This window comes from Arabidopsis thaliana, chromosome 4, assembly GCF_000001735.4.
Source record: "Arabidopsis thaliana chromosome 4, partial sequence".
Taxonomy (NCBI): domain Eukaryota; kingdom Viridiplantae; phylum Streptophyta; class Magnoliopsida; order Brassicales; family Brassicaceae; genus Arabidopsis; species Arabidopsis thaliana.
Genome location: NC_003075.7, coordinates 638,315 through 660,520, shown reverse-complemented (window position 1 = coordinate 660,520; position 22,206 = coordinate 638,315). Strand labels below are relative to the sequence as shown.

The 22,206-nt window shown below is 33.2% G+C and overlaps 4 protein-coding genes, 1 non-coding gene and 2 pseudogenes across 15 annotated transcripts; 2 read left to right on the top strand and 5 right to left on the bottom strand.

Moving 5' to 3' along the window:
- Positions 1 to 1,342: 1,342 nt before the first annotated feature.
- NAC067 (NAC domain containing protein 67) lies at positions 1,343 to 4,114 on the top strand (the record flags this gene model as incomplete). The annotated part of the gene is made up of 4 exons (NM_116382.1): positions 1,343 to 1,499; positions 1,881 to 2,152; positions 3,554 to 3,679; positions 3,761 to 4,114. 4 exons carry the CDS (start codon positions 1,343 to 1,345, stop codon positions 4,112 to 4,114), a joined length of 909 nt encoding a protein of 302 aa, NP_192061.1.
- A 6,449-nt stretch (positions 4,115 to 10,563) lies between these two features.
- Positions 10,564 to 10,659, bottom strand: AT4G01516 (uncharacterized protein; the record flags this gene model as incomplete). The annotated part of the gene is made up of 1 exon (NM_001125439.1): positions 10,564 to 10,659. One exon carries the CDS (start codon positions 10,657 to 10,659, stop codon positions 10,564 to 10,566), a length of 96 nt encoding a protein of 31 aa, NP_001118911.1.
- Positions 10,660 to 10,726: 67 nt separating this feature from the next.
- On the top strand, positions 10,727 to 12,829 carry AT4G01515 (annotated as a pseudogene; the record flags this gene model as incomplete). The annotated part of the gene is made up of 1 exon: positions 10,727 to 12,829.
- A 1,762-nt stretch (positions 12,830 to 14,591) lies between these two features.
- AT4G02785 lies at positions 14,592 to 15,714 on the bottom strand. The gene is made up of 2 exons (NR_143965.1): positions 15,629 to 15,714; positions 14,592 to 15,148 (listed from the first exon to the last, which is right to left on the bottom strand). It is a non-coding gene; the product is annotated as an uncharacterized misc_RNA (transcript).
- A 406-nt stretch (positions 15,715 to 16,120) lies between these two features.
- Positions 16,121 to 17,807, bottom strand: ARV2 (Arv1-like protein). 9 transcript variants are annotated; one of them, NM_116381.4, is made up of 9 exons: positions 17,671 to 17,807; positions 17,531 to 17,578; positions 17,345 to 17,434; positions 17,206 to 17,251; positions 17,064 to 17,137; positions 16,910 to 16,992; positions 16,766 to 16,832; positions 16,537 to 16,612; positions 16,121 to 16,437 (listed from the first exon to the last, which is right to left on the bottom strand). In NM_116381.4, exons 1-9 carry the CDS (start codon positions 17,764 to 17,766, stop codon positions 16,331 to 16,333), a joined length of 687 nt encoding a protein of 228 aa, NP_192060.2. In that variant the 5' UTR covers positions 17,767 to 17,807; the 3' UTR covers positions 16,121 to 16,330. The 9 variants fall into 9 exon arrangements, with proteins under 9 accessions (NP_192060.2, NP_001328724.1, NP_001328723.1 ...); NM_001340324.1 differs by having other exon boundaries at positions 17,542 to 17,578; NM_001340323.1 differs by having other exon boundaries at positions 16,121 to 16,612.
- Positions 17,808 to 18,306: 499 nt separating this feature from the next.
- On the bottom strand, positions 18,307 to 19,059 carry AT4G01505 (annotated as a pseudogene). The gene is made up of 2 exons: positions 18,932 to 19,059; positions 18,307 to 18,651 (listed from the first exon to the last, which is right to left on the bottom strand).
- A 485-nt stretch (positions 19,060 to 19,544) lies between these two features.
- NGA4 (AP2/B3-like transcriptional factor family protein) lies at positions 19,545 to 21,274 on the bottom strand. The gene is made up of 2 exons (NM_116380.6): positions 21,123 to 21,274; positions 19,545 to 20,919 (listed from the first exon to the last, which is right to left on the bottom strand). Exon 2 carries the CDS (start codon positions 20,728 to 20,730, stop codon positions 19,729 to 19,731), a length of 1,002 nt encoding a protein of 333 aa, NP_192059.4. The 5' UTR covers positions 20,731 to 20,919; positions 21,123 to 21,274; the 3' UTR covers positions 19,545 to 19,728.
- Positions 21,275 to 22,206: the final 932 nt, after the last annotated feature.

Sequence of the window (22,206 nt, the reverse complement as noted above, 5' to 3'; positions counted from 1 at the left end):
AATAAAGCTGCATGGAAAGAGCTGTATGCTTACGTTCGAAGCTCCGAGAATGAAGCTAAAATATATGATGAAAATGTGTATGATATATAGTTAACCTCAACTAACCCTCCAGATGTGCCACTGGCTTACCTGATCAAAACAAAATATATGGACAAAGTGAATAAAGGAATTGTAAGGAAAAAGTAAAAACTCTTATAGAAATTCTAAGCAAATTAACAAATACGATCTAGAAAATAATTTCCTAAAATGCTGGAAATTACATAGGTAATCACCTTAAATTTAGAAGTTGAAGTATCCCAGAAGCCTCTATTGGTCCAATTACTATTTATATTGTTTGGTCTAGTGAGTAGTTACGTTCAACAATCTCAAATCTGCAAGTCCTTATTCTCCTATAAAAAAAATCACAAATATGTGCGTCAGTGCGTGAGTCCATTGAATATACTTAGGATTTCTATTTTTCCCTAAAAAGGTATGAAAAGGAAATGAAACTAACATAAACCACAAATGAACAAACGAAATTGACCTGATTAAGAAGACCCAAGCAAGAGATGAAATTGAGAGTGATGAGTCATATTACTTAGGAGAGGCTTGATTTTCAACCAGGGCCGGCCCGTGTATGAGTCATGGCTAAACAATATTAAATTAATTTTAATTACTAGGGAGACTTTAATAGGGAGACTTTTATAGAAACATTAACTCTTTCCAAATCATTACATTAGTTGCAGATTCCATTTTAATTACTAGGGAGTACTTTACAAGAGATTTTTTGGTCATATAATATTTGAGGCTGACTTTGGAGGCTTTACAAGAGACTTTTATAGAAACATTAACTCTTTCCAAATCATTACATTATTTGTTTAATTACTAAACGTAAACGTCCAAAAAAATATTTGAGGCTGACTTTGGAGAGAAAGAGAGTAAATGCATTTTGCTGATCCATGTTGATTTCTTACGCACACTAAAAAATAATTATAAGGAGAGAGAGAGAGAGAGAGAGAGAGAGAAAGAGAGAGAGAGAGAGAGAGAGAGAGAGAGAGAGAGAGAGAGAGAGAGAGAGAGAGAGAGAGAGAATTGTTTTCGACAATTACTACAAATACCACCGTCAAAATGTGAGAAATTACTACAAATTGGTTTTACTGAAAAAAAAATTACCGTCAATCATTTTCTATAAATACCACCGTCGCTCGCTATCTCTTTCATCAATCACTTCCTACTTGTATTTGAAAAAGAAAGAAAAACACAGAGAGAGAGAAGCCGAAAAAACTTCACTCAAACCCTAATCCCGGGAACCCGGGAATTTTGATCATTTTGTTTCTTTTCGATCTGTTTCTATTTTAAAAAGATGATGAAAGATCCGACTGGGTATAGATTTAGTCCGACGGGAGAGGAAGTGATAAACCATTACCTAAAGAACAAAATTCTGGGTAAGACTTGGCTCGTTGATGAAGCCATTAGCGAGATCAACATCTTGAATCACAAACCCAGCAAGGATTTGCCTAGTAATCTCTCTCTCTCTCTCTGTGACTCTTTCTCTCTCGCTGTCTCGATCTATGTGTGTCTCTCTCTCTTTCTCTCTCTCATTCTCTCTCTCACTCTCTTTCTCACCCTCTTTTTTTTTTTTTTTGATAAATATGTGAATTTTCATTAAATGAAAAGGCTTGTAGAAGCTACAAGAGTCTTAATACAAACGATTGTTCCTTGCCAAAAAAAGTAAAAACAAGGGAGAATCGAAAACATTTAATATGAGTAGGCTATTGTGCTGAATTTCTCACCCTTTTTCTCACTTTCTTTCTCACTCTCTTTCTCTCTCTCTGTATCATCATCAATCATTTCTAAATTTGGGTTCTTTTTTGCTGTTGTTGTTGTTGTTGTTGTTGCAGAGTTAGCTAGGATCCAATCGGAAGATCTTGAGTGGTACTTTTTCTCTCCGATTGAGTACACGAACCCGAATAAGATGAAAATGAAGAGGACGACAGGTTCTGGGTTTTGGAAACCTAGTGGTGTTGATCGGAAAATTAGGGATAAAAGAGGAAATGGTGTTGTGATAGGGATTAAGAAGACGCTTGTGTACCATGAAGGTAAGAGTCCTCATGGAGTTAGAACTCCTTGGGTTATGCACGAGTATCACATCACTTGCTTGCCTCATCATAAGGTATAACAAATCCTTCTGAGCTCTTTTGGTTCTGTATGTTCCATTTGAATCCTGCTAATTTTAGTCTTCTTCTTGTTGATTTCTTGGTTCTGTAGGGATTTTTGAGGCCTGTGGTTGTGTAAAGATTCCAACATTGTTGTTAGAGTGTTTTTGCTTTTACCAAAGTTTCTTATTGAGTTCTTTGATTGATGTATCAGTAGCGGATTTAGGAATTAAATTTATCTGGGCAATAATATTAAATACGAAATGATCCAAATTTTATTAACAAAATGAACCTTGTTAAAGCATTTGATTAGTTTTTTAAAGTCAACGAAAGTGATTTAATGTTATTTTTTGATGAAATATGGGATTTTTAAGAAAGAAAACAAAAATAAATTGAGTTTTTCTAATGTATTTTGGGATTATGTGGACTTTAAATTATAGTATTATACAACAAAAAAGCGTATAAGAAGAAAACAAAGTAATTGAGGGCAATACAAACCCAATATATAACTGCCCCTCACGTGTACGGAACACGTACGTACGCCATTTCCAACTCCATGTTCTCTCTTTTGTTTTATAAAGAAAAAATAGGAAAATGAGGAGAAAGGGAAAGATTTTAATAAACGTTTCTCACACATGTCCTAATATAATTAGTTTACCTAAAATATTTATTAATAAAATATGAATATATTTATATGAGAAAGTGAAATCGAGACGCGTTGGTGATGCTCGCACGAGTGCATATTTATGATTTTATGAATATTTAATATTGTGTTGTTTATATGTTTATGATTTTACGTTTTCTGTATTTCTTGACTTTAAAGCCAATCATTAACTCAAATGGAATCCAGGTTAATATTTCTTCTTAAATTTCGTGCATTTTGTGTTTGTATTTACTCATGTTCTTGCTTTTTCTTTCCACTACATAATCTTCATTGATTCTTCTCTTCTAGTTTTTGACCAACTTCCTTTTTAATCAAATTATGTCAAATTTATTTTTGTTTATACTTTATACATTTTTAAAATTTGAAAAATTCATTTTTTTAATTATATTCTTACCATTCACTGAATAATTCATATTTGTTTGATTTATACCCTAACAATTTATGCAGTTGCTTAGAATTCGTTTTTATTTTTTATAAAAAAAAATTAAACACTAAAAGATATTTTTTAATAATATATTTCTAATAAAATAATTTTAAATATAAACTTTTATTTCGCCTATGTTCTTAAAAACCATTGGCACGGCTCTGGACTCATGTGTGTGTGAAACCTTTGGAATTTGTTTAGTAAACATCTAGTTTAATTTGAGGTTCTGTGTTATTGTTGTTGTTTAAAGAGTCTCAATATGTTGTCAAGAGTGTTTTTGCTTCTACCAAAGCTTGTGATTGATGTGTGCACCTTTTGGAATTTGTTCAGAGGAAATATGTTGTCTGCCAAGTAAAGTATAAGGGTGAAGCTGCAGAAATTTCATATGAGCCAAGTCCCTCTTTGGTATCCGATTCGCATACCGTCATAGCGATTAACGGAGAACCGGAACCTGAGGTGAGTCCAGTTTCTGAGATGTTTCATTATGATTCATTACTATCAACCTGTGTCTTTACTTGTTGTTGTCTCTTTTTACAGCTTCAGGTTGAGCAGCCAGGTAAAGAAAATCTCTTGGGTATGTCTGTAGATGATTTGATAGAACCAATGAACCAACAAGAGGAGCCACAAGGTCCTCACTTAGCTCCGAATGATGATGAGTTTATACGTGGATTGAGACATGTTGATCGAGAGCCGGTTGAATATTTGTTTGCCAATGAAGAAAACATGGATGGTTTGTCTATTATGAATGACTTGACAATCCCAATGATCGCCCAACAAGAGGATCTCATTCTCTCTGAGTGGGAGGGATTTATCGCAGCCACCTTTTTCAGCGACAACAACAATAACAATAACCTTAACGTGCATCAACTAACGTCTTTCTTACCGGGATGATTATCAGAATGCATTTTGGGTTACAACGGATAAAATTTTTGGGTTATAACACTTGTTTCCTTGGGATATGGGGAAAAAAAATATACAAAACAAAAGAGGGATTGATGATTCCAAAATTTCGTTATTGATTTGTTGATGTCACCACCACTACAAAAGATGACATGAACAAATGATGCAGCGCATCTTCAAGACAATCGTGCCTCCGGTATTCTTCAAGTTCGAAGAGATTGTTCATTTGGGTTTAGTTTTATGTGGGCTTTAAGTGATTGTATTAGTTTGTTTCTTCTTATGGCTAGGGTTTTCATTATCTTTCTCTTATTTAAAAAGATGTAATCTATTATCGTAATTAGTTTTGATTCTCGAATAAAATAGTTTTAAGAGAGCTTTGTGTAAAGCCTAGAGAGGAGAACTCTCAACTCTAAGAGCTTGTGTTCAAGCCCTGCAAGGAGGACTTGCAAAACCTCGTCGATATCGCTACCGATCTCGACTTTATCCCTATTGTTTCTTCGTCAAGTTTCGACGTTCTAAGCAAGATCCGTTCGTGAATCCAAGTTTTGTTAGAGATCTTGTGTTCTTATCCGTTATTTAGTTTCCGCTCTCTATCAACAAATCGATATAGAATATAGTTCGGATGAAGATGTTTTCTAAAGCATGTGATTGTGCTTTGTTTTCAAAAAGAAAAGAAAAAAAAGAAGAAGAAGAAGATACGTGTGTGTTATGTGGTGAGGAAGATGACCAATTCGCCATGATAGTACGTGATTCTTCTCATCATCGGTCTTCATCTTCAATACGAGCAAGATGAGACCACAGAAAATAATTACTAAAAGTGACGAGTCCAACGGATACGATGCTGATCCAAGGATGACTAACTTATTATGACTACTACACAAGTTTTTTCATGAATAGGAAGTTTGAAAGACGATCAAAACTTGTGATTTGAAAAAGATAAAGATACATAACTACGAAAATGTATTTTTCATGTGGTTCTTCGTTAACTACGAATATGATGACTCCACAACCGGGTACAAATGTAGAATTGAACCCTACGATCGGATATAAATATCAATGACCAAACGACTCGATTTGTAGCCGATTTGATCCTATGACCGGGTATAAATGTCGATGACCCGATTGCTGGGTATAAAGCCGTATTTTAAAGGCATGTCCAATCTCATACGTGTTACCATGTATGAGCTTGCCGGAGGATAGATATAGAGAACTGGAGATCGACGGTAAGATGAAAATATCAACAAATGATAAGAATATATTATTCTAGAAGATGGATGTTAATATTAAAAGTTTAGGAAATTTAACATTATCTCTAAATATATTATTTATATTTGGTTTTATCTAAGTTTAGGAAACTTGGATCTCTTTCATCTTGTTATATAAAGTACGGTTTCAAAAGTTAGTAACTCACGAGATTATGACACGTGACAGTTTTATCAATTTTAGATTTTGACACGTGTCAAATAAAATATTTATTCATGAAAAAACATTATGTGGAAATTAATTTCTCATTAAAAAAATAAACATTTTATGGAAATTTATTGAAAAAAATAAATAAGATATAAATATACAAAAACAATATGCATCTTATATAGTGAAAATAAAAATTAGAAAAACAATCACTAATTCTAATTCAAATTACCAAATATTAAAAAAGGGAAATTTTACATCAATTATAGAAGAAAGGAAAAATGATTACTTTGTCCTTAAAAGTTAAATATTTCATGGAAATTTGTTTTAAAAAACTAAATAAGATAATTATACAAAAATTATATGTATCTTATAAAGAGAGAGTCAGAGGCTGAGAATTTCTGTGTATTAAGAAATAGTTCGCGAGCGTACATATATAGCTAACTCTAAACAAGAATCTGAAATCTAGGTACAATCTAACTAGTTACAACAATCTTTGCCTTTGTTACGGAGTTGATCGCAACCTTCGAATATTTGCAGTATCTGTGGAATATGCTGAATTTGAGTAAACCAACTTGAACCAAACTTCATAACCGAGACTAACCAACTCTCAATATCTTATTAGATAAAAATAGAAATTAGAAAAGCTAACACTAATTCTAATTCATCTTACCAAATATTAAAAAGAGAGAAATATTACAATTAATTATCAATTATAAAAAAGAAGTATATACATTATTCTACCCACACAAAAAAGGTAAACATCCACCTCTATATAACAAATAAATAATCTCTTATTGTATCATGCATGCATTAGAAATATTATTCTTTGTTACGTTGGCTAGAATACGTATTATACTATGCTTACGTTTGAAAAGTTATTCATGATTATTGTTTACATTTACTAATTATACTGTGCTTACGTTTGAAAAAATTATTCTTGGTTGTTGTTTGTATTTACTTACGCTTCGAATTTTTTAAAACAAAATTCAGAATAGCTATCATCATGAATAGTTCAAAAAACCAACAAAGATTATATAATAATAGATCAACTCAATAAAAAAACGATGCTATCGTCGAACGGTGGTACGTCTAACAAAAAAGTGGGAAGGAAGAAATTCAAAAAAGAGTTGATTCATTACCATTTATCCTGAAAAGCCCAAGTGAATGTGCTCATGAGAATAAATTTCCTCCTACTTGATGAAAAGATAATTTTTAAGATTTTAATCCTAAATATTCTCTTATTTACTTTTATTTTTATTTTTTTAAACGGACAATATAATTCAAGGGTCTCGATCTCCATCATTCTCTTAATGAAAAGTTTGGAGCTCAAATATGTGAAGGACGCTTTATCTAAATTTGCAACTTTAATATGTATAATTGCAATAAGAACTACAAGATCTCCGATCATAAATTTTAGATGATACTAACAGAAAGAACAACAATCAAAATGATCGATCAACAATTTTGTAAAATATCCCTCGAAAATTTTCAATTTTGAAACGACGAAAATTTTGCAAAATTGAAAGATATGACACAACAGGTATACGGTACATATTCTGAATTTTTAATTTTAGTAAATATATATTTATAGTATTTTAAAGAGTTATATTATATTCACTCATTTAGTTATACATATGTTTTCAAATATAATAGATATTTTTATAGTAAAATTATGAATGTCAATCTCTCATCATTATATCTATTATTGCTTTGCTATACAGATGTAATTGGTTATATATATAAAAAATAGATAAATCGAACTTTCCTACACATAATAGATCCATCCTCCTTGACCAAAAAAAACAGAAAAAGACCATCCTAAAAAGAGTTATCCTAACTTTATTATTAGAAAGGTACGTAATTTTTCCCGAACTCTTTCTCTCTTTACTTTAATAATCTCTTTAGTTTAATAATAAGAAACTAAGACTTTTGATTATATAATAAGATGTACGTTTGTTTAGCCTAATAATCATTCTTTTAATTATATATATATATATAGTAGAATAGAAATTTAAGCCACCACATGGGCAAAACAAGCAGAATAATTGGAAGAAAAATACCATGGATGGGAAGCAACGATAACATTGTTCTTATCATGACAAGTGTTCTTATCAAAATATATCAAGGTACAATTTGTTTGTCAGCATCTGTTGGAACCAAATTCTATTTGAGCCTTGACTTCGATCATGTTACGTCCTTTTGAAAAAGATATTTTATGAATATTTTTTTAATTTTATCTAAATAGTTAAAAAAAAATTAATGAAAAAGTTAGGGTAAGCCATGACTAGGGTCTAAGGATATTAAAATGGATCAAATATATATGAATTCAAATATTAAATGTATTTAATATTTGATGATTTATTTTCAAATTAATTTATTTATTATTTACTTAATTTAAAATTAGCATTTACTATAATTTATAACGTTTTGATCTGTTTTCATTTGACATTTGTAATTGGCTTTTTGTAATGTGGCTTTCATTACGAAAGCGGCTTTCTCGATCGTTGACCGTTGACTGATTGAGAGGATTAAAAAAACAACGACCAATTGGTAGAATCCACGCGCTCGTGAGGCTGATAAAATAATGATCATATCATAATAATTAATAAATCATCATCATCAGTATCATGATGAACATCATTATCATATCATGCCTTATTGTTATCATCATATCTCTGCTTCTTCGCTTGGGGTCCTACGTATCTCAAAAACAATGCAGCTTTAATATTATATCATTAAAGCGAAGTAATGTTTTTTTTTGTCGGCTTAATATTAGTACTCTTAAAGCATGATATTGATTTGTATATAAAACCATATAATAGTACTTTGAGAACTGCTACATTCAGTTAATGATATTTGGGAGTTTATTGCATCTGACATCCTTGAGGTAATAGAACTTCATGCAAATAATTATTTTCCAACTTATGAATTTTAGTATTAAATCTATATAATGTTAAAATATTTCTAATATATTTTCACATTTTTAAATTGTAGGAAAAGACTTTTGTGTGTAAAACAACTATTACTGATAATGTGTCACGTAATGGTTGGAATTATATATCATTTTCAACTTGCTCAACAAAATTAAGAAATACAGGACCATCTCTCAAATGCCAAAAATGTGGTAAATCATCAAAATCTGTAGGAGTTCTAAAGTACTATTGGTTATCTTTTAATATATACTGCCTAAATATAGTAAGTATTATTAAGTTTAAACCATTATATTTTGTTCAATTTCAAAATTGAAGTAATTGTAGATGATGGAGATGATTCTGCCACTTTGGTTATATTTGATCAAGATGGCTCACAATCATTGGAACAACTGCTGAAGATATAAGATATAAGTATTATATAATTTTATGTACATATTATTTAGGTGGACATAAATTCCAATGAACAATTAAATGAATGTTGATCAAAATAAATTTGGGGGAAGAAGGCATTCCCAAAAGTTACATTCAATTATAGGAGAGATTTATTTGTTCGAGATAAAAGTTAAAGAAAAGGATTTTCAAGGATCTTATCAAAGTTTCGTGCTATGCTTAGGTCGTCCCATTGTACTATTTTAACATAACACATGAATTTTAGATGTCTTTCTATGTTTAACCATTTTAGGATGTCAAGATGTGCAATAAGAGTAGTGAAGGCAAACACGGAGAAAACGAAGATCATGACGAACCACTTACTAGTCTAAAGAAAAAAAACAAAGATTGAAGTCTAAACTGAAACTTTTATTATGATATGAAGTTTATGAAACAAAAGAAAAAGTTTATGAAACAATTTTAGGTTTTTAATTTTCCTTTTACCACTTAATAGTCTAAAGAAAAAAGCAAGGATTGAAGTCTGGACTGAAATTATTATTATGATATGAAGTTTATGAAACAATTTTAGTTTTTTTCTTTTTTAGTTTTCTTTTTGTTCTTCCCTTTTCCTAGATTTTGTTTCTTCACTATTCTAAGTTTCAGATGATTTTTTATGAATAGTTTTCTTAAAATTAAAAAAAACACTAAATTAATGTCTTCTAAAATAAGGCACATATATATATATATATATATATATATATATATATTACGAGATTGGTCGATAAATATTTTAATTATGTTATATTTTACGTTCTCTTTAAACTATTATCAACGTATTTTTAACCAATCAAAAAATTAGTCACCTACCATATACAATAGTTTTCTTTTACCCGTACTACGTACGGGTTGACATTCTAGTATTATCATAACAATTGTTTTTGTGAATTATCATTTAACTCATACCACATATTTCAACTCTGTTACACTAATGTTGTATCAGGTTCATGTGCCGTAATTTAATGACCCACTAAGCCAGTGATAGATACAACTTTTAATTAATTTTCTGAGAAAACTACCATTTTTATATGTGAGAAAGCGTAAGAAATTAAAACATAAGCCAGGAAGAGAAGTATCAAAACTTGGAAATGGAAAAACAGTGGCGTTAAAACGGTAATCAGATCAGAGTAGAAACAAGATTGGAGAAGTCAGGGTCTTCTGGTTCGATGACCTTGATGCTCCTAAAGCCAAGGGTGAGAGTAGTCGTTGGGTTATGCACGAGTATAAGATCACTTCCTTGCCTCATCTTAATCTGGTACTGGTACTTTCATTCTTTTCTTACATAAGTTTATCCGATAGAGTTATGGTCTAGTTACAAGGGCCCATCCGGCGTACAAAGAATTATACCTTAATGGGGTCATATTTTATTAAATATATAATAATATTATTTGTTAAACTAAAATAAAATTTAAAGTAATTTTATGAATTAAATTTTATAAATAGAGAAAGAGAAGAAGAAAAAATTATACCTAAGTAAAGAAGAAAAGTTGAAAACCTATATAAAATATGATCAAAAGTTAAATAGTATGTATTATAACAAGAAAAGATTAGTCAAAAAAATTGATTAGGGGGTGCAAATGAAAAATATGAACTAGGAACATAGGGTCATATTACATATTTAAGCCAAATAATTCAAATTTCTAACTAAATAAGCTTGAATTATAAAAGTTATGGGGTCCTTTGACCACCTTGCCCTCCATTTAGCTCCGCCCCCGCCCATCCTTGTGTCTTTCCGAAACGTAGGTTATGAGGAGAGGAACCCATGAACACTTATATACCAACATTCTCTTCTCTATCTTAACGATATGCGATACCTATCATTATTTCTTGTTCATTATGAGATTTTTCGGTGTTAGATGCAAAACAGTTATAGAAAAATATTGACTTTTGATAGAGAATTTGTAAAAGACCGTCTATTGATAGAGAATTTGTTATTGGCAACAGAGCTAGTGAAAGATTACCACAAGGAGTCAATCTCAAGTCGATATGCTATAAAAATTGATATTTCTAAAGCTTTCGACTCGGTTCAATGGTCTTTTCTCAGAAACGTCCTTTTGGCTATGGATATCCCGTCTGAGTTTGTTCACTGGATTATGTTGTGTGTTACCACAGCGTCTTTCTCTGTTCAAGTAAATGGTGAGCTAGCAGGGTATTTTCAAAGTAAATGTGGATTAAGACAGGGTTGTTCTTTATCGCCATATCTCTTTGTTATAAGCATGGACGTTCTTGCTAAGATGCTGGACAAAGCTGCGGGAGCTAAGAAATACGGCTATCATCCGAGATGTAAGGATATGGGATTAACTCATCTTAGCTTCGCGGATGATCTCATGATCTTCTCCGATGGTAAGATGCGGTCCATTGATGGTATTGTGGAAATTTTTGAAAATTTTGCTAAAAAATCAGGTCTAAAGATAAGATGGAAAAATCTACGGTTTATTTAGCGGGTGTGCCAAGTTCATTGTCTCAGGAGATAAAGGACAGATACCATTTTGATGTTGGTCATCTACCAGTCAGATACCTAGGTCTACCATTGGTTACCAAAAGACTTACATCAACGGATTACAGGTCATTACTAGAACAAATAAAGAAGAAAATTGGATCCTGGACCGCTCGCTACCTCTCTTATGCTGGTCGTTTGAGCTTAATAACTTCAGTATTGTGGAGTACCTGCAACTTCTGGCTCTCTGCTTTCCGTCTTCCTCGAGGTTGTATCAAAGAGATTGAGAAACTATGTTCTGCATTTTTATGGTCAGGTCCTGATTTGAATCCGCATAAAGCTAAGCTCAGTTGGGTTGATGTCTGTAAACCGAAGCAGGAAGGAGGACTTGGTCTTCGGCCCTTGAAAGAAATAAATGATGTCTGCTGCCTAAAACTAATCTGGAGACTTGTGTCTCATGCAAACTCTCTATGGGTTCAATGGATAGAAAAATATCTACTCAAAGCTGATACCTTCTGGTCCGTTAAAGCCACAACTAATAGGGGCTCTTGGATGTGGTCAAAGCTTATTAAATACAGAGATGTCGCAAAGGAGTTTTGTAAAGTGGAAGTGAGAAACGGACACCGCACCTCTTTCTGGTATGAGAAGGCAATCAACAGTGGCTGAGGCTTGGACTGGACGAGCGAGAAGACGACACAGATTGGAGAGCCTTAATCGGATCGAAGAAGCTCTATTGTTTCAGAGACAGAACCGTTGGGATGTTGAGGACAGAGTGTTGTGGAAAAGATCAACTGATCACTATAGAGCCAATTTCTGCACAAAAGATATATGGAAGCAGCTTCGTTCAGGGTCGAGCAAGGTTTCTTGGTACAAAGGAATATGGTTTACCCATTCAAATCCTAAATACTCGTTCTGTACATGGCTAGAGGTTCACGGCAAGCTCACCACGGGAGATCGCATGCTTCTTTGGAACAGGGGAATGCAGACATCTTGTGTTCTGTGTGACAGCAATGTCACTGAAACAAGAGATCACTTATTTTTCTCTTGCAGATTTGCAGCAGAAATATGGAGAAATCTCGCAAAAAACATCTACAAATCTCGCTTCTTCACAAATTGGTCGTCTTTATTGGTTGCAATCTCAGGACAATGGCAAAACAATATTGAGAGCTTTGTAGCCCGTTACCTCCTCCAAACAGCGGTTCACACCATTTGGGGTGAGAGGAATGGGCGAAGACATGGGGAGTCTCCTAACTCGGGTACTCATCTGATTCAACGGATCGATAAACATGTAAGGAATAGAATCTCAGTCATCAACGCACGTGGAGACTGCCGGTATGACAAGGCCTTCCAATATTGGTTTCAATCTAGAATGGGAACTAACTAGCAAATAGATAAAAACTCTTTTTAAACTCTTTCGACAAAAGTCGCACTCGATGTACAAACGCTATTTTTCTTTTGAGTTTAATTTAACATTACATTCAAAAAACTATTGTTCAGGATTCCTATGTTCTCTACAAGATAGTTGATAAGCGTAGTAAGAAGGCAGACATTACAAATGGTAATACTAATAACTCAAGTGATCCAAGTCAATCTTTGGTCTCTGATTCCAATACTATCAAAGTGACTAGCATACCAACCGAGGTGAGTCCAAATTTCTGAAATGTTTCAGTACTCATTAGTATCGAGCGGTTTCTTTACTTTGCTTCTTTACATTTGCAGGTTGAGCAGCTAGGTCAAGAAAACATGTATGGGGATCGAAATATGTCTTTTAGCGAATACACAACAACAACAACAACCCTAATGTGCAGCTACAAACTCTTTACGTAGGGACAGCTCAACATTTGCTTTCCGATCAAGAAATGCAAGAGAAGTACAGGTCGTCACACGATTCTGTCAGAGCTATTAACACAGCTCCTGGGGTGTGTCTAGTTTCTGACATGTTTCATTAATCTCAAGTACATGATTCTTTTTACTCACACTCACTTTTGCATTTTCAGGTTGAGCAGCCAGGTAAAGAAAGTGTATATGGGTTGACTACGAATGATTTGAGTGTTCCAATAAACGAACAAGACGATCTCTTACCCCGGAATGTGATTTGATCCTAACACTTTGCTCAGCGACTACAACGATGATGATTTCTGGAGTGGATTGCCAGATTTTAACGGAGGGGATTTTGAAGATGTGTTTTCTGATCAAGAATTCATAATGCTTGAACCGCAATGATTACAAGCCAAAGAAATCTTTGTCAGGGATCATTGTTAATTATAGCAGTGATAGTGAGATAGCGATGCTAAATCAATATGTGCAATGGTAAAGCACATCACTCATTTTCTTTGTCAGTACTTTCCATGGAGTATTAACCTGTATTCTCAGGTTTTTCATTCTAATATGACAGAGTTACAAAGGAACATCAAGTCCAGGTGATAATGTTGGTAGTTCAAATAGAAAGACCCGGGAATCTCAACTCGCACGGTGCTGCACCATACCACCAAAGCAAGAGGTCTTGAGCTGCTCCTAAGTTGATTTTGTGGGGGCTTGTATCTTATAATCTCAAACATATTTTGGATTATAAAGATAATGAATGAATGTAGTTTCCTTTTCAGGTTAAACAAGGAATGGTGATCAAAACAGAGAAGAAGGGCTTGTTTATTATTACAAAGGGAGTAATGGAGAGAAAACGCAAGAATCCACCGTATATATATCATTAACATGATCATAGGCTTCATCATCTTGCTCGCTTTCATTAACAACATCATATCAGTTTAGCTAAATAGCATCAATTCTTAACTAAGCATTCTCTCTGATCCTAAAATTTTTATGAATATGTAATTTATGTGTGTGTGTGTTGTGTATGAACTAGAGATGAAACTAAACTGTTCTCAACCTTTATATATAGCTTACAGATTTGGTTATAGGACTTTACTGTGTCTGTTCTCTTCAAATTGGGAATATAAGTTGCTTGTGGCTTGTTATCTCATTTTCACTGCAAAAGAGCTGCTGAATCACCCAAAAGTAGTTGGATTTTTAAAAAGTGTCTCATCTCCTACATTTATCTTTAAGAACATATTAGACAAACAAAAATCTAAAGATCATAAAAACATATTAAAATATCACAAGTTCATGTATTGGTGGTACTCTGTAGATACATTACAGATCCTAAGACATTGGCCCACCTATTTAGATATATACTAGTAATTTGTGTGTTTCCACATCGTTAGGAACTTCTCCCGATCCAGGTGGGCCACCACACTGCCTGAACCGAGTTTGGAACGCCTTCCGACTAATGCCAGAGTCAGGCCGCCAATCATTTTTGTGTGTTTTGTGTAGCGATATGTTTAGTCATTTTTGTTTTGCTTCGCTTCGTCTTATGTGGATGTTCCACGGCAATACTCATTTTTGTGTGTTTGTATAGCAATTTGTCTTTGGCGGTTAAGTTAGCGTTAGTCGACTTTTATGTATTTCACCTAGCGATCGTTTAGTCTTTCACGATTAAGTTGGCGTTTAATTTTGTGTTCCATGTGTAGATATTGTTAGTCATTTTTGTGTGTTTACGTTCTTCGTTGCACTCTACCACTCCTCTCTCTCTCTCTACACTTCTTTCTCTCTCTCTCTCTCTCTACACTTCGTTGCATTTTTGTGTGTTTACTTTCTCTCTACACACACACATCACCGATTTTAATCTACATCCTATATACTTCTATACATCCATCTTTCATCAAAATAAACAAAATTAGACAAAACAATCTGGTTAACTTCAAAGGTTGGCCAAGTAGAAGATGGAGAACTCCAGACACAGTCTCTAGACTTTTGCATCCTCTGCAAAAAAATAATCAAAATCAATCATCATTAGTCATTACAATTTTTTTCACCTTGTCAACAACTTTTGTACATGCATTATTATAACTACGTTATTTAAAAATCCAAAAATCAATAGACCAAAAAACCGTGTATGTTTTCTTAGACATAACATAATTTCTAACTAAATTATTCTCACATCATTGAACTTAATTAAGACAACATGATTTATGATTAAAGACGAGATATAACTAAACCTCTCTGTTTAAGAACACAATTCTTATTGTTAAAGTTATTAACACATATATAGCGACAAATCAGTTCATTAGATTTAAGACAGCAAGATCTATAAAATGGATTAAAAACTGAGCATCATGTTTGTTTTAACTCCATATAAATGTTTGAACGATGACGAACAGAGTAATTAGCAGAGACTAACAAGAATCTTTTTAACGGTATACAAACTATGAAACTAGAGGAATTAGACCAAGAGTATTTTACCTGTAAGATGATGCTTTTATGTTCTTCTCTCGGATGTTGAGATATATAGATATGTTGAGTGAGAACTCAAGTGAAAGAGCAGAACTAATAAGAGAATTAAAAAAAACAGTGTTTTTAACATTTGTAAGATTCAGATGTCTGTCCGAAGAAAGGAGTAGTAGTATTTATAGAGTGTAAATAATCTTAGTTTCTCTCTTAATTCAAAGTTTCAAACGGTCAAAAAAATGTTACCGTTTCACAACGTTCATATTTTGCTATTACCAAGTCAAATCAAAACGTTGGAACTATAAACCGTAAACGCACTCAAGACTCTTTTAAGTGCACAAAATGTTTTTACTCATTTTCTATTGCTATCGATCTTTTGTATTATTCAATTAATGCATCATGCATATTATTGTCTTCCATTGATTTATCACACTTGATGATTTATGCTGTCTAACACTTTTCCTAGTTTCCTCTTCTTTGTACAAATTAGGGGAAATCATTACTTGTGTCCAAAGTTACTGCATTTTTAGGGGTTTGTTATATCATTTTCATTGTAACAGAGTTGCTGAATCACCCAAAAGGAGTTGGATTGAACAAAAATTATATCAAGATACTACATTTATTTTTCTAAACATATTATCACAAGTGATTTAGACAAGAGAGTTTAACGACCCTAAAAAAAATATTATGAGATCACAAGTTCCTTGCAAGAGAAGATTACATGACAGATCCTAAGTGTCCAGAGATCTGATCCACCAAGAATCTAATTGAGTGTGCAATGAAACACACTGCTAAGCATCTGCTCGTTGCTGATTCAGTCATCACTAGTAAAATCATGAGTAAATAAACAAAAACGAAACAGCATGTCAGGTATAAGATTGATAAATCTATGCACAACCTAAGGCAGATTCAAAGATTCTGACCTTTAAGAGCAACTGCGTTTGAGGTTAAAACGAGCATATCTACGATGAAGATCACAGAAACTGGGAATTCCCAGACCTGTAACCAGAGTTTTATTAAAGACATCACATTTTAGCATTTACAGACCTATATCTACTTCGGTATCATCATCGGTTTAGGAGCTTAGCATGTAAGCAAGAAGAAGCTATGTCCATTATAGAAAAGATTCTGAGGAATGATTACGAAACATACCGGCATAGCAAATAGAAAGATCTTGACGTAACTCGAGATTAAGATCGTTAAAAGAATCTCTTTCCCTCTGCAAATCATATACTAACTTATTCAGGGCACGTAAAGATAAGACTCTGGCGAATAATAAAAGAAAAGCCTATATACCTTGGCATAACCAGCATCAACTTAGCAGCAAATGCAAATGAGAAAACAAATGCGAAATTCGCAGATAGTACATTGACCAGAACCTGTAAAATGCATACAATTTTAAGTTCTCATCAACCCAAATTTAAACAACGTTCAAGAGAAAAGAACCAACCTCTAGAGATTCAAAAAGAAAGCTCATAGACACATTTGATCCGTCATTGGTTCTTCTCAGTAGCAAGCTTCTATCTTTTGATATTGTTAAAGGCTCTCTCCAAAATACAACTTGTATAGAGTATATTAAATCTAAAGGATACAAGTATCTAGAAGAAGATAAGCCAAGACCAATTTCCATAATAGATGCTGCCAAATTGTTAAACCCTCTAAAGATCAGATAATTGTAGATTACTATTTAGAATTCAAACTTTACAAAACCAAGATTCACAATATGTTTACCTGAACATTTGCAGATTCTTGATTAACAACATTGTAGAGTAAGTGTCTATAAGCCTTTGTTTTGTGAAGAATCAAGTCGATGAAAATAATCTGATGATTATCAAAACACACAAAAAAATCAAAACTTGATGAACACAAAAGCATAAAAATTGAAACTTGAAAATAGAGAGACATATAGATATAGACCAATAGCTCACACTCGACATATTCGTCTGCTACTTCTTCGCAATTCTCCTACCAAAAATTGAACATCAAAAAAAGCTTTAAACTTTGGGGAGATTACAAGTAGAGATTAAGAACCCTAATTAGTTTTGGTAAAAGCTTACGCATTTCATGAGACGAAAATTTCCAGGAGAGTATTGTATGAACAAAGATTTAACCTTGTGCCCACACTCTACACACGTCTTCTTCTCTCTCGCCATCTCTCTGTGTCTGTGACTGTTGTCTCTCTCCTTCTCGATCGGATCCTTTATTCGGGTTATAACTTGGGCCATAATGGGCCTTTATTTGAACCTTCTTCTGGGCCTCTATTGACTATCGTTGTAATTAATACAAGAAATTGCATTCAGATTATAATATTTTGGGAACTTTAATCCAAGTCACTGTGACTTTAAAAATGAAATTAGGAATTCGTAAGTTTGATGGTATTACATTAGTTTAGTCTATTAGGTTTCAGCTTTGTTTTTGTTGTTTTTGGCTTAATTTTAACTAAAACTCAAAGATAATGCAGATAATGAAATCAAAACTAGAGTTCAAATTTTCAATTTTTGTTGTATTGAATAAATATTCTCACCAATCTTTACTTCAATAAAAATATATTTATTTAATAACACTAGGAAGAAACTCGACTGTTACATCAAGGTGAAAAAGAAGAACAATGGAAACCAAACAAGAGTAAATCAAATCTTAATTAACCAACCAAAAACGGAAGTAGCATATGCTTGACTAGTTGATATAGACGTTTAGTGATGATGGTGTCTGAAAGAGTCTAACCACCTTGTGAGACATTCTAAAGGTGACAACTTTAGAACATTGAGTGTTGGTCCGACCACGACTTGGAGCTTAATCCCACCTGGCTTTGAGCTAATGAATAATGGATTCATGGTTTGGTGAGCTTGATGAGATCGTGGCGTGTCTTGTGCACGGCTATTGGAGAATTCGGGTCACAGTATTAGAATTCAAGGTCACCGCTGATCTAGTAGACATAGTTGAATTCATTGTTGTATTCGAAAAGGAGACGGTCTCCAACGTGGAACTGTTTCTCTTTACTCCAGTTGTAATAGATATCACTATCGTAAACGCTCCAGCTTTTGGAGTCACTAACCTTGTAGATATTTTGGATATCTATTTTTCGTTATGATGGAACAATATATATCTCTTAAATATGAAGTTGTTTTCAAATTTAGGTGTTATTTTTTCTTTTCTTTATTTAAATGCAGTTTCTCTTCTTTACCTAGAAAACACAGTTAGCAACAAAAAATCCAATAGAAATTAATTATTGGATTCTATATATGACAAACTAATTATTTCAATTTCGTTTAAATATGGCACATCCAATAGAAATAAAAATCCAAACAAGTCACGTACGGATGTACGGACGAACGGTTGTGAGCTATGAACAAAACAAGAAACAAACGAAAGTAAATGAAAATAAATAGTAGAAATTTTGTTTTTGGGATAAAGTAAAAAATGAAAGAACATATCATACCTTTCATATTTCTTTTTTCAAAATTATCATTATAAACTGAAATTGTCCTTCCATAGCTTCTCTTTTTTGTTCTCTGTCCATAACCTACAAATCTCTTTAAACCAACCCAAGACAATAGTAACCAAACAAACTAAAATTGGACCATTGGTAGGGAAAGAGAGAGCGACACTTTTGAAACTGCCCATTAGCTTAGAATGTACCATGAAACTTTGTCAGCTTAGCTACAGATAGGCACAGAGAGTACAATTCATAAAATTTTATAAGCTTTTTTCTCCTTCCCAAGAGTATACATCTCAAACTAGAACCAAAACAAAGTTAGGATACAGAGATGAACACTTTTGATTTATGGATCGTTGTAAGCATTTAATTTGACAATATGAGTAACTATAGTTAAAAACTCAAGATTATATGAAAATTAAATGATTATTTATATTATTTATAAGCTTAATTTAACATTGAAAGATGGGGGTTTTCTATTCAACATGGTAATTAGGGCTCAAGGATCAACATGTTGAAACAAAAACTCTTAATTAAACCAATATATAGATATAAGCCCGGTTAATTTCCCACTACATATTCCCCAATTGCCAAATGATCTAATGAGTTGAAAGTTGGAACTAACTCTTAAAAGAAAATGGTGAATAAATTACTCCTTAGTTCTTATTTTATTCTATCTTCAAAGCTCTAAAGATTTCCCTTTCCTCTTATATTCTTCATCATCACTTAGCTGCATAGCCGAAGAAGACGATGCCATTTCGCCACGTGGCGACCTCCAAAATGATTGATCATCGTCTCTGATCACAACCGGAGACGAGGAAGAGTACCCTGCTACTCCCATTTCGCCACGTGTATCCCCTGAAGATGAAGACTCTTCCACGTCAACCCCAAACAGCCTCAGCTTCTTCGTCGTCGACGGCTGAGGAGGCGCCGACGGAGGTACCCTCCCCGCTGGAAAAACTGGAACCGAGTCATAAACCAACGGCTCAGATCGACCAAGATTCCACTGATGATGTTGATCCAACGGTGATCCTGCGTAGTAACGCACTCCATTACCATTAACAACTCTACCATAACCATACCCTAAATATTCCCGTTCTTGAAATTGGTTCTGATAAAACGGTGGAAAACTCCGGTATGGCATGGAATATTCCGGCGTCACCGGATAAAACCTAGCCGTTGGATATGTCGGAGACCCGAAAACGAAGTTATGATTGTTAATGTTGTGTACGAAGTTTATCTCGGCTCTAGGCCTCCAATCGATGAACATTATTTTCCGTCGTCTCTCCGGTTGTGCGTTATCGTCAGGGATGTAGCCACGGTAGAAAGAGACGGTGTCTCCGGCGAAGAGTTTCTTCTCCTTGACGAAACGGCTCCATCCTTTGGTCATCACGTAGCTTTGGCTACTGTTCCAATACGAGTAACGAAACCTCCACATCTTGCCGTTTTTGTCTTGGAAATCCAACACTGTGCCGTTTTGATTGTCCTCTAAAGGGAAGAAGTTCTCTGCATGTTGCTTTGGAATCACGAGCCGGTTTAGTTTACCGACGTCACTTGGTGTCAACACTTTGTCGAACATGTGCTCTCTCCTCTCCGAGCTGTAGAAGTAATTGGTGTGGTCGGAACTGCTAGCTCTGATCTCGGCGAGTTCTTGGTCAAGATTCATTGTTGAGATATTCATCAAAAGTATCAAGCTGTTTATATATGGGGTCTTGAGAAGATTGATGACCCAATTTCAAGATCTTTCAAAAGTATCCAACTTATAGGTTCTTGAAAAGAAGATGGACCAATTCAAGATCTTTCAAAAAGTATTCAACTTTATTTTTATGGATCTGAATGAGTGATTCTTGACAAGATCCAATACAAAATCCTTCAACATACATGAAATAATTTTATTAGAAATCAAATAAAAATCATCACCCCAATACTAAGGAAAAAAAGTAATACTTCAATCAAATAATTAAAAGTAAATGGAAGATGAAGTGAAGAACAAGAAGAAGAAAAAAAGCTATAACCAAAAAAACAAAAAGTGAAAAAGAAAACCCTAAATCCAGAAGAAGAAGACAGACGTACTCTTTCACTCTTTGTGTTTGCTTCTTCTTCTGATCTTTTCGTTGACTCCAAAAGAGAAATAAATGAAAATGAAATCAATGGTTTGGAGTTAAAAAAAAAAAAGGTTCTCTCTCTATCTTTCTCTCTAGATGACTTTAAGGGGTGAAGAAATATAGTGGCTTGAGAGAGATTTCCTCGATGATGGAGATGAAGATCAAATATTAGAGAAGAGTAAAGGGGCCCATGAATGGTGTGGTTCGGGTCATGTGAGAGCTTCTTGTCCTTTTCAATTAGCTATAGACTTGGGGTAACTCTAGCTATTTATATAGATATACAAATATATACATACATGTATTGTGTCAATCTTTTGTGAGACTATTTCCTTTTATTTTGATATCTGTATTTTTATTTTCATCTTTATTCATACCAGATCTTTTGTATTTATTATTTTCTGTTTGTTAGTTTCTTCTAATTAGTTCTTTACTTATTTTTAGCTAATTATATTAAATCATCATATATTATAACTAATTTGTGTATACCGAAGATAGAAAACCACACAAAAGTACAACATGAAGATTTATATTAACTATAACTAGATATGGCTCCACACATATGCTTACACGTGTTATTTCTGTATCAAAAAATGTAAAAAGACATGACCAAATTAAGAAAATAGGTTACATGATAGGAAGTTATATTAAATTATATTAGACCATGAAAAAATGTTTGTCAGTTTCTTCTATCTAGTTATTTTTAGCTAATTATATTAAATCATCATATATTATAACTAATCTGTGTATACCAAAGATAGGAAACCACACAAAAGTACAATATGAAGATTTAAATTAACTATAACTAGATACGGCTCCACACATATGCTTACAAGTGGAACTAGCTAATTTTAGTATCTATATATGTATATAAAAAATGTAAAAAGACCATGAACAAATTAAAAAAATAGATTACAAGATTGACACTAGACCAAATAAATAACTTTTTAATCTATACATGTAAGAAAATCATTAAAAAAAAATAATATTAGGTTTCTAGATAGACATTAGACCAGCTATATTATTAGTAAAGAAAATTATTAAATTAATCTATA

Coding starts and splice junctions, on each gene's coding strand:
- ARV2 (NM_001340325.1), bottom strand. CDS start 17,766: ATGGCGAGAGAGAAGAAGACGTGTGTAGAGTGTGGGCACAAGGTTAAA. Junction 17,252..17,344: donor AAGAATCTGCAAATGTTCAG/GTAAACATATTG, acceptor ACAATTTGGCAG/CATCTATTATGGAAATTGGT. Junction 16,993..17,063: donor TTCTTTTTGAATCTCTAGAG/GTTGGTTCTTTT, acceptor TGCATTTTACAG/GTTCTGGTCAATGTACTATC.
- NGA4 (NM_116380.6), bottom strand. CDS start 20,730: ATGAATATCTCAACAATGAATCTTGACCAAGAACTCGCCGAGATCAGA.